Source organism: Hyperolius riggenbachi, chromosome 5 (assembly GCF_040937935.1).
Source record: "Hyperolius riggenbachi isolate aHypRig1 chromosome 5, aHypRig1.pri, whole genome shotgun sequence".
Taxonomy (NCBI): domain Eukaryota; kingdom Metazoa; phylum Chordata; class Amphibia; order Anura; family Hyperoliidae; genus Hyperolius; species Hyperolius riggenbachi.
The window spans coordinates 356270868-356285379 of NC_090650.1; the positions used below are offsets into that span (position 1 = coordinate 356270868).

Here is a 14512-nt window from a genome sequence, read left to right on the forward strand (position 1 = left end):
ATGAGCGAGATTCCATGATCAGTACTGCTGAAAAATTTTAATTAGTAAGAAATTGTACTTTCCGTTTAAAAGTGTAATCCTTGGAGGTCTATACAATGCAAGAATTGATGACTTACCGTATATCCATGACTTTATATCAATCCCAATAGTTTTTTGTGCATATAAAATAATGCCATTTCCAAGCGTTCTAACAGAAACTATTAGATAGGAGTGCTGAAATTTGTTGCCAGTCAGTGGATTCTGTGTCGGAGTAACAATAGCTCTGGTGCTAGTCTACTTTAGGGGACCCAACAAGAAACCTCATAGGGAACAGTTCTCCAATCACAGGACCCTCTACAGTACAAAGCATTGTGATTGGCTAAATAGTGTGGGTGTTGTTTACTACAACCTATCTGAAACCTGAAGCAGTTTGGGAGGGTGTCGTCCACCCAATCAAGTTAGCAGGAAATCTAAAAGGGAAATTCTGCCGAGTCCCCTAAAGTAGTTTTGCGTCATGCCTCCTGTTATGTATGCAGCCAACTACTCCTGCTGCAAGGTGGGATTTTAAGAACAAGCTGTACTCCAAACAGAGTGCTGTTGCCATGCATGCAAAGAAGCGTAATTTCCTTTCCCAGCCAGATTGGGAAATATTTGACTGCAAACTGAAATAGAAAGATCGTTTTTATCAACTTTAACCACTTAAAAACCGTCCACACAATTGGCGTGGATGCTACGGCAGCCCCAGGACCGCATAACACCGATCGGCGTAAGGTCCTGGGGGCGGGGATTGCAGGATCTCAGCTTGGATGACGAGCTCCGCCTTAGGTCTCCCAGCGGCGATCGCGGACAGCCGTGTGACACGGCTGTCCCACTGGTAGGCTCGGGGGTGATCCGCTGTCATAGGCTGAAGCCTATGACAGCTGATCACAGTAATTGGCTGATGGGGGGGGGGGGGGGAGGGGGGAATGTAAAATAAAAAAAAAATAGTCAGTTTTATTTAAAAAATAATTACATAAATATTGATAAAAAAAATAAACATTGGGGGAGCGATCTGACCCCACCAACAGAAAGCTCTGTTGGTGGGGAGAAAGGGGGGGGGGGTCACTTGTGTGCAGTGAGGCCTTAAAGCTGCAGTGGCCTAGTTATTGAAAAATGGCCTGGTCTTTATGGGGGGGTTTAACACTGCCGTCCTCAAGTGGTTAAATTAGACAAGTTGCACAGCAATGAGACATGTTTACAGCAATTTTCTATCGAAACCTAGCACTGAATGAGACAAGGAGTATGAAATTTGGCATGAATTTGACATTTTCAAATAACTTTGAGGTCAGACATGCAAAAAAGAAACCCTGAGGTCAGATGTGCAAAAATGCTTCCTAGCACTGTGATTTGTTTTATAAAGTAAAAAAACAAAACAAAAAAAAACAAACAAAAAACACTATGTCCTTACATAAAATAGCTACTTGTTAAACTGACAGTTCACACTTTGCTGCGTTCACCAACATTTAATAAAAAATAAATAGAAAAAATATGGAATTTTTCTTAACTAAGTTTCAAAACTCTGCCCTGCAGGGAAAGATTTTGATCTGTAACGGACCGAATCAAATAGAAAAATTGCAAGCGTTTATTTTCACCAAGCAATGTGTAATATGGGCAGGCAATTTTCTGCCACGTTTAAAATATTAAGGAAAAAGGCCTCTGCCCTTGCTGTCTCTGCATTATCTTCCACGCTCTGACTAATCTCTCCTTACAGCTGGCTCTCTGATGTTTTGCTCATTTCAAAAGTTAATGCACATAAAATTGCCAGAAAACAGTGATGCATGTGTGAGCTAACCTGGAACTGAAATATGCTGGACATATGATGTACTCTATGATATGAGCCAATTTCATTAAAGAACCACTATCGCGAATACATGTAGACACAAGGTTTCTTCCAGAGTAAAATGAGCCATAAGTTACTTTTCTATGTTGCTGTCACTTACAGTAGTTAGTAGAAATCTGACAGAACCAACAGGTTTTGGGCTAGTCCATCTTTTTATGGGGGATTCTCAGTATGGCCTTTATTCTTTATAAAGTACAAAGATGCTGGCCAGCCCCCTGCTAATTGCTTTTGAAAACAAATAAAAACCCCTCAGAATCTCCCATGAGGAGATGGGCTACTCCAAAACCTGTCACTTCTGTCAGATTTCTACTACCTACTGTAAGTGACAGCAACATAAGCGAAAAGTAATTTTGGCTCATTTTACTCTGGGAAAAAAAAAATGTACTTCTTATTTGAATGCATTTTAAATGTTATGATTTTCGGGATAGTGGTCCTTTAACATCTATATACTTTATTATAGCCAGTTGATGTAGAAGGCCAGCACATAGAACCCTACCATGGCCTCTAGCAATGCAGTAACCTCTAGGAATGAGCTTTCACTTTATTAAAGGGATATCAGAAGCGCTCAGAACTCACCTTTTCACTTTGGCCTACCACCCCTCAAGTGCTCTAATCCCACAGCTGAACTCTGGTCCCTTATCTTTCGTGTCCCTACCTCTCCCTCTAGATTGTAAGCCTTTGGGCAGGGTCCTCCTCCTTTTGTGTCCTACCTGATCATGCACCTCCATTACTGTGCACCCATGCTATGCATCTGTGTGAACCTAACTTGCCTAATCTCCATGCTCCCCTCCAGTGACTGACTAAGCATTACTTTGTACTTATACTGTGCTGCGTGATCTGGTTTTTCTTGTATTCCTGTATTGTCATATTGCTGTATGTCATTGTCAACCCCTAAATATTGTTTGTAATCTTAACTAATGTCCAGCGCTGTGTAATATGTTGGCGCTTTATAAATACAATAAATAATAATAATAATAGGTGAATAAAGCGTTTTGATTGGCTGTTGCCAGTTACTGCCCTTGCACAGCCTCCTACTAAATGGTCACTGTTCAAATTCTAATCAAGCATTATAACCTGGGGCCTCATTAATTACTTCTATTTTTATGGAATTGAAGGAGTTTTGGACCAGTTTCAAGTCATTAAAATAACTAATGTCGGTTCTCATCTTGCAAAAGCCTTGGGGGTTACAGCTGAAAAGAGTTCTAAAAGATAATCACTCTAAAAATAGTTTTTCTTGATGAGTTTTTACATTTCTGCAGTGGTACAAGCAATGCACACAGACACACCAACCTTTAGCTGTCCCAAATGAAGATCCTCTTTTGGAATAATATTATAGTCATTAGTGTATTGTGAACCTAATGATCATCTATGAACCTGGGTCACATGAATACTATGGTTATATAGGACTGACAGCATTTCTATTACAGCATGCCTATTTGGGTGACCTTACTTGGTCATCACTCATTCTGTACACAAGTTAGGATCCGGTCCCTTGACCGATATTTAAAGGGCTTAACCAGTTCACAACTGAGGGTTTTTTCCCCTTCTGTACCAGAGCAATTTTCACCCCATCAGCGCTCCTTCCATTCATTCGACAATAACTTTATTACTACTTATCACAACAAAACGATCTACATCTTGTTTTTTGCGCCACTAATTAGACTTTCTTTGGGTGGTACATTTTGCTAAGAATTATTTTATTCTAAATGCATTTTAAAACAAAAAATAAGAAAAAAATGGAAAATTATTATTATTTCTCAGTTTCCGGCCATTATAGTTGTAAAATAATACATGCTACCGTAGTTAAAACCCACACATTTTATTTGCCCATTTGTCTTTGTTATTGCAACATTTAAAATATTTACCTAGTACAATATATGGCGCCAAAATTTTATTTGGAAATAAAGGTGCATTTTTTCAGTTTTGCATCCATCACTAATTACAAGTCCATATTTTCAAAAATAACAGTACTATACCCTCTTGTCATACATATTAAAAAAATTTCAGCCCCTAAGGTAACTATTTATGTTTTTTTTTTTTTAATCGTCTTTTTTATGTTAGTTTCATTATTACAATGACCGCAGGCATCTCATTGATGCCGGTAATCATTGACATGGGGACTTAGATCATTAAATAGGAAAGAGCGGTGACGAGTATGTGCGGGAGCAAGTGCAGGCGCGTGCGGCTGCCATCCGCTGCAATAGACGAATATCTACACCCCTGAGACAGAACTGAAGTCCTGCATGGTGCAGATATACCATCTTAAACCACACAACTGGTTAAACCTGATAAGCTACTTATGCTGGGAATACACGGTTCGTTTTTGCCTTCGTTTAAACCTTCGATTCGTTCGGTAAACGAATCGAGTGTTGAAAACGTATGTGAAAATAGTCATAATCTCATTATAGTTTCGATTAATAGACCCCAAAAACGAACGACTAGTGATCGAACATGTTTGAGATTATCTCTCTTTATCCATCTAATCGAGCCATTGGTAGGCTTGATGGCTGTTCAGATCGATTATATATTCGTTTATGTTAGTCCGTCCCTGTAAAAAGGGATTTTCGTTTCGTTTCTTTGCAGCCTTCGATCATTGGAAAAACGAAACCATCAGAATCGAAAAAAAAAACGAAACCGTGGGTGGTGATATTAACCGTATGACCGATTATTTCGGGATCGAAAAGGACAAAAGGCACAATCGAAACGAAGGTTTAAACGAAGGCAAAAACGAACCGTGTATTCCCAGCATTAGTTCTTCTATTTGAGTTAGATGATAGCAATATGTATTAGGATAGGCTGCTTGCACTGTAATAAATGTATCTGTTCATGGAATATATGGTGCCCTGAGCACAAGAATGCCTTTTAATGGAATTAAAGACTTTGTCAAAGTCAGAATAAAAATATTATATATTGGGAGCCTTTATCTTTGGTGCCAATAATGGTTTTGTCATCATGCAGTGATTACCATGGAAAGAAGCATTTGAATAGGATGGTTTCAGCATGTGTTTCTATTATCCGGGATTTTAAAAGCCACACATAATGAGACACACAATTTCAATATGAAGGTTACATACAGTAGATTTGCAAGAGTTTTGCGTCATAGTGCTATCAACAGTTTCAGAATAAGTTTGGCCTTTTATACCCAACTCTTTTATAGTCTAATCTGCTACCGTTGCTATGGTAACACACAGACAGAAAAATAAGGGTAGGGATTTAACTTAATCACAGACTAAACTAACATTGTAATTCAATTCAATTCAAGCAAGAGAAGAGTCTACCTCATCTTACAGCCCTGAGAGCACTTTATTGTGTAAAGCACTTTAAAACCCTAATGCTGGGCATACATGGTACGTTTTGTACCACTGAATCCAGCCGCTGGCTCGATTCCGGCGCGTCCCCGCGGGCGCCTGGATCGATTCCCGCTCGTCCCCGCGGGTGCTTCTTATTTTCTGTTCGTTTTATTCTATTGTTCTGCACGCGGTATCGAGCGCGGAATCAATCCGGCGGGTGATCGGGCACGTCGGATTTTATTAATCGAGCCATCAGCGGCTCAAATGAGCGGTACAAAAATGTAACGTGTATGCCCAGCATTATCAGGCAGGAGTCTTCTGGTCCTAACAAAGTGTAAGAAGGCACAAAACTGCTGTTGGTCTCCTGTATATTCCTCCTAGGCTAACTGCATTCAAGCTTTTTAAAGGGACACTTAAGCCAGAAAAAAAAAATAAGTTTTACTCACCTGGGGCTTCTACCAGCCCCCTGCAGCAGTCCTGTGCCCTCGCAGCCACTCACTAATCCTCTGGTCCCCCGCTGCCAGCTAGTTTAGTTTTTGCAGACAGGACTGGCCACGCGTAGCTTTCTCCGCATTCCCGACTAATTAGCGCTATTGTGGGCCGCAACGCGTACAAAAATACGCGTTGCCGTATTACCTACGCATAAATATACGGCAACGCGTATCTTTGTACACGTTGCGGCCCGCAATAGCGCTAATTACAGTCGGAAATGCGGAGAAAGCTATGCGTGGCCAGTCCTGTCGGGCCTGTCGGCAAAAACGAAACTAGCTGGCAGCGGGGGACCAGAGGATTAGTGAGTGGCTGCGAGGGCACAGGACTGCTGCAGGGGGCTGGTAGAAGCCCCAGGTGAGTAAAACATTTTTTTCTGGCTTAAGTGTCCCTTTAAGGATATTAGAGTTTTTAAAGAAAGTTTCCCAATAAACCAAGACAGATCCATACTTTCTTTGACTTCCACCACGAAATGGAACACAAGCTGGATATTATACAGTAAGCGATCTATGCAACTGAACTGAGCTTTTTACTACCAGCCGTGACACAAAGAATACAAACAAATTACAACGAAAAACTTACATGCCAAACTAAACCCAAAATTGAACAAGGGAAAATCCAACAACCAACCACAATGATTTTCAAATGTAAATAGTGTATACTGCAGAAGCAAAGTGGTAGGCAAAATATCTCTTTCATAGGAGAAATGTGCCTGCCACAGTCTCTATTGCTTGTTGCCTTATCTGGATTCAGTTGCTGGGTGGGTCAATTATGTTTCCAAAGGGGAATAAATATATAAACGGGCAGTCAAAGTCAGCAAACAGGATAATACGCAAGTACGTACAAAGAAGCAAGGAATGTCAAGGAAAACAGGCAGGCACAACAGCTTATTTGCACCTGAACGGTGCTTGGTCATGTGCTTGTCTATTCCCGCCCAGACAAGCATGTGACCAAGCACCGTGCATGTGCGAAACGGCTGTTGTGCCCGTCAGTTTTCCTTGACAACCACCTCTTTTCCCCTGTTTACCGCTGGATGTATATTTTGCACAAGCGTTTTGTATCACCCTGTTTCATTGTATACTGCATCTGAACAATTAAAAGCAGTGGAGGAGATGGTGCCCGGCCTGTGTCTCTTGTTGTTCTAATATGTAAGTACCCTCCCAAACAACTGGAAATTTGATCACATTTCTCGATAGACACAAAATACATACAATTCTAATTTTCTGGGCAGCACAGTGGCGTAGTGGTTTGCACTCTCGCCTTGCAGCACTGCGTCCTTGGTTTAAATCCCAGCCAGGGCACTATCTGCACAGTTTGTATGTCCTCCCCGTGTCTGCGTGGGTTTCCTCTGGGCACTCTGCATCCTCTCATTTCCCAAAAACATACAGAGAAGTTAAATGGCTTCCACCTAAATTGGCCCTAGACTATGATACATACACTGGGCAGAGCTTCAGGACGGCACACAGAGGTGACTTACACTGTGGATCCAGGACGCTGGAGTTTTATTGAAACGCTGATTTTACTATTGGATAATGTGAATGTGATATCACAATTTTAAGGTTATAATAAAGTCTTTTATTGCACTATGGAGGCATGTGTTTTTAAAGGATGAGGATGTGTAAACCTGCGGAGAGAAACAAGCAAGAGGTTGTGCAGTGACGCTATGCGATATTGCTGTTTGTGATTGAGCAGCCATACAATCCAGTGAGTGCAATCTGTGTTGGTGCGTGTGTTATTCGGTCACACGGACTGCAGGTGGTTTCACGTTGAGGTTCAATTGGTTTGTAAGTTACTGTGCTATTATTGCCTTTGAGGAGAATCAATACCATTACCATTGGCTGAGGAACAGATGGATGGACACCGGGGGCGATTGATCGTTTAATATATGACCTGTGCCTTTATGCTGTTTATGATGAGATGAATTTATATCTGGTGGGCGCATTGTACAATCATTCTGTGGGAGCTAATCCAGCACACTTCTCTGCATGTGAGGTGGAGGTGCATACTAATTAAGAAATACTACACTATTATTGTCAATCTTTTTTTATATGTCTTTTCTGAGGAGCACTTCTAACCAGTGTGGATAATCAACTTGACGACTGGACTGGAGTTGATTTAAATAGGACTTGGCCTCAGCAAACTGTTGAGCGCATACACCTTGAGAGAGATTGTATCAGGTGACCGTTTGGTGTTTGTGAACAGGTATAGGAGACTTGATAAAACTCTATGTGGAGGAGCGCAACATATATGATTTTAGATATGATACATACACCACATGATGCATACATAGACATAGGACTAGAGTAGGTATTACATTGTGAGCCCCTCTGAGGGACAGTTAAGTGACAAGACAATATACTCTGTACAGCACTGCGGAAGATGTTGGCGTTATATAAATACTAAATAAAAATACTATCGATCATTTTTATTTATTTTTTTAAGTAAAATAGGGAAAATTAAAAATGTTATTGTATAGTGTCTGGACACCTTTAGGCAGGGTAAGATGCTGAAGATGTTTTACTTCAGTCATGAGTATCAAAAAATGGAAAAAACATCACACTGGTTGCACTATTCATGTATATGACTGGTTGAGGGGTTTGATGCAAGCTGGCTTGTGTAAACAGCAGCAGGTTCATTTTCTAACATCTAACACATGTGTGAGGTCTATGAGCTGCATTACATTATGATCAATACCGGAGAATGGTCTGATGTGTTACAAACCACATTCCTCATAATTATGCAGAGCCAAGAAGATCTACTCTGGGGACAAAGGAAACTAATTACTACAGCTCAGTGCCAATAATTACATTGTACAAATTAAACTCCACCGTACCTCAGCGCTATAAAGAAAATGATTACAGCAAAGAGATAAGGCGTGAATATTGCCAGAGAACCTGATAATAACGTCATGTAAGCAGAGCTTGTCATCTGACACCTTTCTTATTTAAACACAGTATGATTATAATAAAGACATGCAGTCAGGAAGCAATGCATATTATTTCTAGCTGAACTCTGCAGACATCAGTACTACCTTTGTACCTGAGATGAATGAAAAGAAGAAATGTATACATACCTGGGGCTTCCTCCAGCCCCTCTCAAGCTGATCAGTCCCTTGCTATCTTCCTCGGCCGCCTGGATCCTCCGCTATGAGTCCCGGTAATTTCATTAGCGGGTGCCAGTCGGCGCAGGCCTGGGCTGTCCGCACACAGCTCCTATGGCCAGGTGTGTTCTGTGCCTGCGCAAAACTTTCTCAGCAACGGGAATGCGATGGGGGGTGCGCGGCCAGGCATGCACACTACGCTCAAAATGTAAAATTACTGGGAGCCATACTGGAGGATCCAGGCGGCGGAGGAAGACGGCGAGGGACCAATCAGCCTGAAAGGGCCTGGAGGGAGCCCCAGGTATCTATAACTGTCTTCTTTGATTGGTTAATTTTACCACTCTCACGCCATATGAGAGCTTACCTGCACCTTATATTCAAAGTATTCAGTATCTGCTGGCCCTCAGACTACATGCAAGTGCGAAAATTGACCAATCAAGATTGAATGTGTGTACATACATAAGACATTAAAGAGAAACTGTGGCCAAGAATTTAACTTCCTCCCAATCGGTAACCGATCCCCCTTTTCCCATGAGAAATCTATTCCTTTTCTCAAACGGATCATCAGGGGACTCTGTATGGCTGATTTTTGTGGTGAAACCCCTCCCACAAATGATGTCAGCAACTCACAGCTCTGAAGTTCTGACATCACACTGTGGGAGCCTAGCTGCATTGTGGGAAATAACAGCTGTTTACAACTGCCGAAAACCATTTCCTTCCAGTGACATCACCTGTCACCATATGATAAATGTCACAATGTAAATCAAGGAGAGGAAAGATTTTACAATGAGCAAACACTGACTAAATCATTTATACATAATTAATGTAAAAATTAAGCACTTTTTTATTACATTATTTTAACTGGAGTTCCTTTTTAAAGCAGGCAGTGATTTGTAACAAATTAATCTCAATAAGCAAACCACTTTGCAAGACATTTATTACATCTCTCAGCAAGAAAGACAAAGCAGAACAAGGCCTCAGACTATTTACGGGTAGTATGACTGATAGATCTCCCTAGAAAGAGCACTGCCTCAAATAAAACCTCACCCAGACCATGTCTTACTGGTGTGATGGTTTTCTGTCTCAATTTTTAAACAATTTAATTTTAGTGCATGAAAGTGTATTAGAAGACATAAAACAATATATAATGCACAATACACTCTGCTTTATCTATCCCATGCAGATAGGTTATTACAGGACAGTGTCAGTGGTAAATTGACCTATCAACACTGAATATGCCAGGATAAATTGACAGAATATTCTGACTAATGTACAAACAAACCATAAAAACATTTGTCTCATTACTCCCATAAAGGCCGCAGAATGCGTCATTGTTAAAGGTCAACAGCTAAATATCGTAATATCCTGATAACCATGCAGCCCTGATTCTAGGACTACTCAACTGGTGTTATAACCACAGCAGGTAACTTTAGGGAAGAAAAGAAAAAAACGAGTATTATATAAAGAAGACCTCTGTATGGATTGCATGTTGGTCTCTCATGGGCTGTGGGGCTTTGGTGTCTTGCGCTCTGTGGTGAGCATGACCTAACTAGAGTGCACACAGCAGACATTTTCCATTTCTACCACAAGCAAGAAAGAGCTGTGAACATTTTGACAAGAAAGGCACTTTACCTGTATACTGAAGATACATGCGATCCGTATTGCACAGCGGATACCCTCCAGACACAGAGAGGCCACTTCAGTATCATCACAGTCTTGTAAGCCCACACTAAACGCTGCCAGGAACGGAGTCCATGCCAACTGCAGAGAAAACTCAACTGTCAATAGAATTTCACACCCAAGGAGTGAGTGAGTGAGTGAGTGAGTGAGTGAGTGAGTGAGTGAGTGAGACGCACATCGTACAGACAGTTGATATTTTACATTTTCTTTTTCCTTTTAATAAGTTGTAAAGTGAAACTATTTTTGTTAATCCCGTGTTTTACCCATACTCCATAACTATCAAAGTACAAAATCGGTTAGCACACCAAAGTAGATTTGCAGGAGTATTTATTCCTTAGTGCAAGTGAACGCATTGTTTGACAATTGTTTGGGGCCATGGAGGAACTTGCATTAAGGAATAAATACTCCTGCAAATCTTCTTTGCTGTGCTAGCCGATTCTGGACTTTGCTACTTGTACTAGGAGTTTTGCTTTGCACCTTGGTTATGCACTCAAACCGAATATAGTAACGTGTGCCATTTCCAAACTCCCCCATATTTCATAACTATGGTAAAGAAATTCCCCGAAGTCTGTGAAATAAAGAAATCAATATGCTGAATGTAACACAGAGCAGCAAGATATTATGTCATTCTAAAGGATTTAGAACAGTGAAGGGTACCTTCTGTTTCCCCAACAAAAAAAAAAAAGGATTGCACACACTGCCGCTCAGCCTCTTCTCTTGACTGAGTTGGCGCTGTTAGGGCTCATTTCCACTAGTGCATCGTGCGCCTGAGAGACGCGCGCCATCACTGAGCGGGATCGCAGGCGAATCCCGTGAGCCGTGCCATGCACGGCTATGGGATTCGCAGCCTCCGCAGCGAATTCTGCAGCTAGTACTGGCCGAATTGCTACTTAAAGTGATTCGCTGGCGGCGCCAGTCTCCCCTATGGCAGAGTTTCCCCGTGCGATTCATGTGCGGGGAAACTCTGCGGAATCGCAGGGGTTTCCGCGATAGTGGAAACGGGCCCTTACAGCCAGTAACTCTACCATCCTGATATTTTGTATGGGAGTGGTCATAGCTATGGTGGGTTTCAGCATTGTGGGATGCAGCGTGGTCAGCTGTGGGAGGGGACCAGCCATTGATACTCCATCCAGTACTAGTTTATGGACAGGGTCGCTGCCAGGGGACCTGGAGAAGCATCTATTTAGCAAGCCTTGCAGCTGTTGCAGGGAGAACTAATGCAGTCCGCCTTTACAATGAACAGTTGGAGAGCGAGTTTGAAGCACTAGAAATCGCAAATCGATCTGAAAAAAAGCTAATATTTTTTGAGAGCCATTTTAACACTAAAAAACAGCACTTTCTGGATCGATTTCAAGGAATGCAACTTTGGGCCCTGCATTCCTTGAATGAAATCACGTCATAAACGCTGCAAATAGTTCCTGTAAGTGCTCTGGTGGGCTCCAGGCTCTTTTACACTGCAAATTGCAAAATGCAAATACAATTTTCACTGGATGCAAGGAACACAAGGAACAAACAAAGAAAAAAAAATGCAGCAAGATGGACTTTTGCAATCAGTCAAAATTGCATTGCACTGGTATAAAAAAGGGTTCAAATGATTTATTTTGCAGATGTCCAAGCGATTTGTGATGTGCATGCAATTGCAAAACGATCCCTTCCAAATCACAAGCCTTAACATTTCCGCGGGACAATACTGATTCTCTGATTGGCCAAATACATCCGAGGCTTGTGATTGGCCTTAGTCATGGTAATGCAGTATTTCTGTGGAATTCCAATTCTTGCATAATTATTTCACAGCAAAAAGCAGATTTACAATCGGAAACTCTGAAATTGGAAGCGTCCTAGTCATTAATGGCAACCATTAGCTGCTGTGTAGCTTACACAATAGTGAGTCCATTGTTCCATTAGTTTATAATCAGTTGTTGGTCTCTTGCAAGCTGTGGCTGGATAGAGTACTGGTTAAGGGCTCTGCCTCTGACACAGGAGACCAGGGTTTGAATCTCGGCTCTGCCTGTTCAGTAAGCCAGCACCTATTCAGCAGGAGACCTTAGGCAAGTCTCCCTAAGGGCCAGTTAACCCTGCTACTGCCTATAGAGCGCACCCTAGTGGCTGCAGCACTGGCGCTTTGAGTCCGCCAGGAGAAAAGCGCTATATAAGTTTTTGTCTTTGTCTTTTGATTGCTTTTACTTTACATTGCTGGTTTCGGCAAGAGAATTTATCTATGAAAACATGCTTCCTCCCCAGGTGCTAAGCACAAACTGCATCTTTTAAGTAACTCCCAGCCGTTGTTTCCATGTACTCAGCAGTGTCTCACCTTGAACATTGGTCTAACATGCTCCAAATGAGTGGCGCTAGTGAATGGGGCCTGGACGTGACTCACGGCTTCCATCAAAGCCTTTGCTGTCTTCGCCATTTGTTCCATTTCCAAATTATATAGCAGCCTTCTCTGCTTCTCACTGGCAACACCTACGGGAATCAAAGTGATAAACTGTAAACAGTCCTCAACAAAATAACACAATTTATTTCACCAAAGTGTTTTGGTTGCCAAAACCACACTTAAAAAACACATGTATAGGTGAGGCTGGTATACTTTTTTTTTTAATTATTTTAACACCTGGTTTTTCTAGCTCCCTTCCCGTGCTTGTGTATATTTGTGCTGCAAACATTAAAGTGAACCTCCAGATAAAAAAATCAACTCAGCAGCACTGAAAGGCTTGGTGTTTCTTTAAAGCAGTACGATCAGCCATACTATGCCAGGGAAAAAAAACACATATATAAGTAGATAAATACTTGATCTACTTGCATAACACATGTATTATACTGTCCACGTTTCGATTTCAGTGAATGTAATATAGTAAATTACGAGAATTCTGTTCCTGGTGGGGGCCATGTCTTTTGCCCACAGTTAAGGCTAACTCGTGATGTCATTTCTGCCCTTTATTTTTTTTCTTGTCTCCTCCAATCGCTGAGTCGCCTCAGCCTTGCTTGTAAACACAAATGAGTAGGGGATTAGGTTTCAGATAAGCAGCTAGCAGGGAAATAAAGGGAAGAGGAGGAATAGATTATAGATAAAAAGAACCCCCAGCATGCAATTCTTTGGCACCGACTACTAAAGAGCCAGTGCTCCTTAAGTATGTGATAACTCCAAATCATAACAGCAGAAAAAGTTTTGAAAGTTTTGAATGCAGGAATAGCATCTTTATCACTTAATACACTCAGACCAGTTGCAGTTGAAATTTGATTTTTATGGTGACGATACCGCTTTAACAGTTTCACAGCATCAGAACCTTGTTTTACTTACCCAAGCCTCATTTTTAGTTGCACAGAAGAAAACTGCCCGGGCATTTTTCCCTTGATGCTGTGCAAAGCATGATGGGATTTCTGAAGTTGTTATTACGATAGAGAACAGAGGCGCCAAAAGGATAAAAACAATATTTAAAAGTTTTAAAATTATTGCTTAGGAGGCAGTGGTGGACTCACCTCCCACAAGCAGACACAACAACTGTGTATTCACAAAAGGGACGTTTATTGGTATACTCCAAATCAGATCGCGACGCGTTTCGCAGGTCAAGCCTGCTTCATCAGGCAATTACAGGAAGGAGCACACAACAGCAGTATGTCCAGATAGCACCTGAGGCGCCAGGTGCTATCTGGACATACTGCTGTTGTGTGCTCCTTCCTGTAATTGCCTGATGAAGCAGGCTTGACCTGCAAAACGCGTCGCGATCTGATTTGGAGTATACCAATAAACGTCCCTTTTGTGAATACACAGTTGTTGTGTCTGCTTGTGGGAGGTGAGTCCACCACTGCCTCCTAAGCAATAATTTTAAAACTTTTAAATATTGTTTTTATCCTTTTGGCGCCTCTGTTCTCTATCGTAATACTGATTGTATCCACCTTTGGTGGAGGGGGATACCCCTTCTTGTCTTTTCAAGCCTACAGAGAGCGACTTCTTAATCCTCTGAGCACAGAGGTGCTCTGCTTGCTATAACTGAATTGCTGTTGTTTATCCCCTGCTTATTGCCTGAAGAAGTGGGCTGTGCCCGCGAAACGCGTTGCATCTTTGGGGTATTTTCAATAAATGTGTATATCTATATA

General features: G+C 41.6%; 1 protein-coding gene across 1 annotated transcript in view; it reads right to left on the reverse strand.

Annotated features, from left to right (window-relative positions):
- The window catches only part of ARFGEF1 (ADP ribosylation factor guanine nucleotide exchange factor 1), a 230663-nt gene that overhangs the window by 58048 nt on the left and 158103 nt on the right, over positions 1-14512 (reverse strand). The window contains exons 19-20 of the mRNA XM_068237469.1: positions 12729-12880; positions 10370-10498 (exon numbers count right to left, since the gene is read on the reverse strand). Of these exons, the coding sequence (XP_068093570.1) occupies positions 10370-10498; positions 12729-12880 (281 nt within the window). The remainder of the gene's footprint in view (positions 1-10369; positions 10499-12728; positions 12881-14512) is intronic.